The following is a 3967-nucleotide window of genomic DNA, read 5'->3' as shown; positions in this document are numbered from 1 at the left end:
CTTTGTTTTCTTGATGTTGAGCTCCAATCCATATTGAAGGCGACAGTCCTTGACCTTCTGCAGCAAGCACTTCAGGTCCTCCTCAGTTTAAGCAATCAGGTTTGTATCATCTGCATAATGCAGACTATTGATGAATCTACTTCCAATCCTGATGCCATATTTATCATCAGAAAGCCCAACTTCCCGAATAATCTCTTATGATATAGATTGAAAAGTTACTGAGATAGGACACATCCCTGGGGCACACCCTTCCCAATTTTGAACCATGTAGTGTTTCCATGCTCTGTTCTGAGACTGCCTCCTGGTCCAAGTATAGATTTCACATACGTACCATCAAATCTTCTGGGATTCCTATCTTCTTAGAGTTAGCAGTTTGTTGTGGTCCCCACAGTCAAAAGCCTTTGCACAATCAATGAAATATAAATATGCATTCCTCTGGAACTCTTTGCTTTCAGCAAGATCCATCAAACATTAGCTACAATATCCTTAGTACCATGGCCTTTTCGAAATCTAGCCTGCATTTCTCACTGTTTTTTTGTTGATGTTGTGTTCCAGTTAGTTTTGGATAATCTTCAGCTGAACCTTGCTTGCATGTGATACTAATGATATTGTTCAATAATTTCACACTCTGTTGGATCACCTTTATTTGGAATGGGAACAGATATAGATTTATTCCAGTCAGTTGGCCAGCTGGTTGTCCTCCAGATTTCTTGGCACAATTTGGTAAGCACCTCTAGGGCAGCATTTGTTTGTTGAAATATATCAATTGATATACTGTCAATTTCTAGGCTCTTGGTTTTTGTTAATTCCTTTAGAGCAGCTCCATAGACTCTTGTCATACATTGTTCCATGAAACTTTTCTGTTTCTTTCAATTCCTTTTGTTACAATGACTCTGCATACTCTTTCCATCTTCTTTGTGTACTTCCTGCATCATTAACAGCTTTATTATGCTTGGCTCCACAGTCAACACTCTTGGCACCAGCAGCCAGGAAATTAAAAGATTAATTGCAACCGCCCGCTCCCCCCTCTCCCTGAGCCCTGCTCTTGCTGCAGCGCGCTCGCTCAGAGCTCCGGCTCCTGCTCAGCTAGCGCCGCCGTCGTCTCCTTGTCGCCATCATGATCATCTACCGGGACCTCATCAGCCATGATGAGCTGTTCTCCGACATCTACAAAATCCGGGAGATCGCAGGCGGACTGTGCTTGGAGGAGGAGGGGAAGATGGTCAGTAGGACGGAGGGTAACATTGATGACTCGCTCATTGGTGGAAACGCCTCTGCTGAAGGCACCGATTGTGAAGGAACCGCAACCACAGTAATCACTGGTGTTGACATTGTCATGAACCATCACTTGCAGGAAACCAGCTTCACAAAAGAAGCTTACAAGAAGTACATCAAGGATTACATGAAATCACTCAAAGGCAAACTTGAAGAACAAAAACCAGAAAGAGTAAAACCTTTTATGACGGGGGCTGCAGAACAGATCAAGCACATCCTTGCTAATTTCAAAAACTACCAGTTCTTTATTGGTGAAAACATGAATCCAGATGGCATGGTTGCTCTGCTGGACTACCGTGAGGATGGTGTGACTCCATACATGATTTTCTTTAAGGATGGTTTAGAAATGGAGAAATGTTAACAAATTTGGCACTTCTTTGGATCCATCACCTGTCATCTGATCTGGCTGCTGCTTTTCATCACCACACCAGGACTTCGACAAATGGGACTGAGATACCATCTTGAGCTCTCCATTGTAATTTTGACCTTCATTCATTTGGAGCGGAGGCATTTTTTTTAAAGGGAAAAAATGTCATAGGTTGTCTAAAAATAAAGTGTGTTTAAACTAAAAAAAAAAAAAAAAAGATTAATTGCATTGGCTAAGTTTGCTTTCAGAGACCTCTCCAAAGGACTGAAGAGCAATGATGTCGTTCTGAAGACTAAAGTGTGCCTGATCCAGGCCATGGTATTTGCAATCACTTGTTATGCATTAGAGAGCTGGGCAAAGACTAGGGATGATTTTAGAGCTATGGTGTTGGAGAAAAGTATTGAATATAGCATGAACTGCTAAGAGAATGAACACATTCATCCTGGAGAGGGTGACACCAGGCTGCTCCTTGGAGGCAAGGATTCTGAAGCTTCGTTTGACGTACTTTGGACATGTTGCAAGAAGAGACTAGTTCTTAAGGAGAGAACTCATGCTTGAGAGAGTGGGGCGATAGCACAGGAGAGAAAGACCCTCAATGAGGTGGATTGTTTTAGTGACTAGGGTAATGGGAGTGGGTGTTTCAGAGATCAGCACAGGATAGAACAGGGTTTAGGGATGTTTTACGTAGAGTTGCTATGAGTCACAGGCAACTCAAAGGCACATAACAAAAATCCACCAGCAGTTCTATGGGAGAGAGATGATCACTCAAAGAGAGGAATACACTAAAGGAGATGGATTAATACATTGATTATGACAGTGGACTAGTGTGTCAGGGATGATACGTTTGAGGCAGTTAAAGTTAGGGTTCAGATATGTTGTTCACAGAGTCTCTGTGGGTTTTAAAGGACTCTGTGGCACCTAAAATGAACAAAAGCAAAACATGATACCAATTTTTAAATTGTCTTCAGATTTAAATTGAATTTAGTTGTTGTTGTTGTTCATCCCATTCTTAAAAAAAGTAGTCAAGTTTTGTGTTCCTCCTCCACTCTGAAGTGTACTAAAGTCTTCTTAATTCCTTGCTAAAAGTTAAAAATTACTTTAAAAAACTAAATGTACTTGATGCTTAAATATGTTTACTTTAATAATTAAAAATAGTGATTATCTTTAGGGAGAAGAGGCTATGTGATGAATCGTATGAAATGAATAAGAGTTTATCTTATTTATGCTTTTTGTATTTTGTAGTATGGACATGTGTAACCTATCTTAAAGACTAAAATAAAAGAAGCAGAAAAAATGAAAACTAATTGTTGTTGTTGTTATATGCCATCAAGCTGAGTTGACTAATAGCTAACGTTCCAGTGGCTTTTCAGAGACAGTTAATCCCATGGGAGAAGACTGCTCACCCTTCTCCAGCAAAGCAGTTGATAGATTCGAACCACTTGTTTGTGGCATTGCAGAGAAGCTTCTTACCACTAGGCTACCAGTGATTATCCTACTTTAAACTTAGAAAATATTGTCACATCTGTTTCTTCACTTAACAATTTTTCTATAAAAATTATCTCATTTAATGATTTTTTTTTAGTGATAATACTGGCTAATAAACCTTTTTTTTCTCTCTCTCTCCACTATCTTAAGTTAAAAAAGCAATTTTGGACATAATAAGCAAGTATTATACACGTAACAGAGAAGTTAATGAGGTAATTTATTCTTAGATTATTTAGCCTTTGGATGTGCAATTCTTGCTATTATGAATTTTTTGTTGATGTTAATCCTATATGAAAACGACAACCATGTTTGAAATTGTAATATATTTTGAAATTAATAATCAAAATGTAAAAGAATAATTTTTACTTTTATCAATTACATGTAAAAAATTAAATACAAATATAGTAGGCAATTTAAGGTTCTTCAATGCATAAAATATATAAATATTTGTCTTAGGTCTTATGAAATTTTAGATCAGTAATGTTGAATTATATATGTGACATGAATAGATATAAATTATAAGAGTGATTATTTCTTCATTTATCCTTAACTTTATAGTAAGGTACACATTGAATTTAAAACCCAAAGAACTTATTTATCATTGTTGTTGTTCTTACGTGCTGTTGAGTCACTTGCTACTCATAGTCACCCTATGTACAACAGCTGAACCCTGTTCTATACTGTGCCAACTTTATTGCCTCTGACACACCAATCCCATCTCTCCAGTCACTGAATCAGTCCATCTATCGAATATCTTCCTCTCTTATGTTGCCCCTCCACCCTCCCAAGTTTATGTCCCTCTTTGCAGAAGTTTTGGTCACTCTTTGCAGCATGCTCAAA

At 38.1% G+C, this 3967-nt stretch overlaps 1 protein-coding gene across 1 annotated transcript; it reads left to right on the top strand.

Moving 5' to 3' along the window:
• Window positions 1–1117: 1117 nt before the first annotated feature.
• Window positions 1118–1636, top strand: LOC102864215 (translationally-controlled tumor protein-like). The gene has a single exon (XM_006893117.1). The coding sequence runs from the start codon at window positions 1118–1120 to the stop codon at window positions 1634–1636; it is 519 nt and encodes a 172-aa protein (XP_006893179.1).
• Window positions 1637–3967: the final 2331 nt, after the last annotated feature.

The sequence above is a fragment of the Elephantulus edwardii genome, unplaced genomic scaffold (genome assembly GCF_000299155.1).
Source record: "Elephantulus edwardii isolate Elephantulus edwardi_28Jun2011 unplaced genomic scaffold, EleEdw1.0 scaffold00123, whole genome shotgun sequence".
Classification (NCBI taxonomy): Eukaryota; Metazoa; Chordata; class Mammalia; order Macroscelidea; family Macroscelididae; genus Elephantulus; species Elephantulus edwardii.
Note: the sequence above shows the minus strand (reverse complement) of the source record. Positions and strands in the feature narration are given on the sequence as shown.

Coding starts and splice junctions, on each gene's coding strand:
- LOC102864215 (XM_006893117.1), top strand. CDS start 1,118: ATGATCATCTACCGGGACCTCATCAGCCATGATGAGCTGTTCTCCGAC.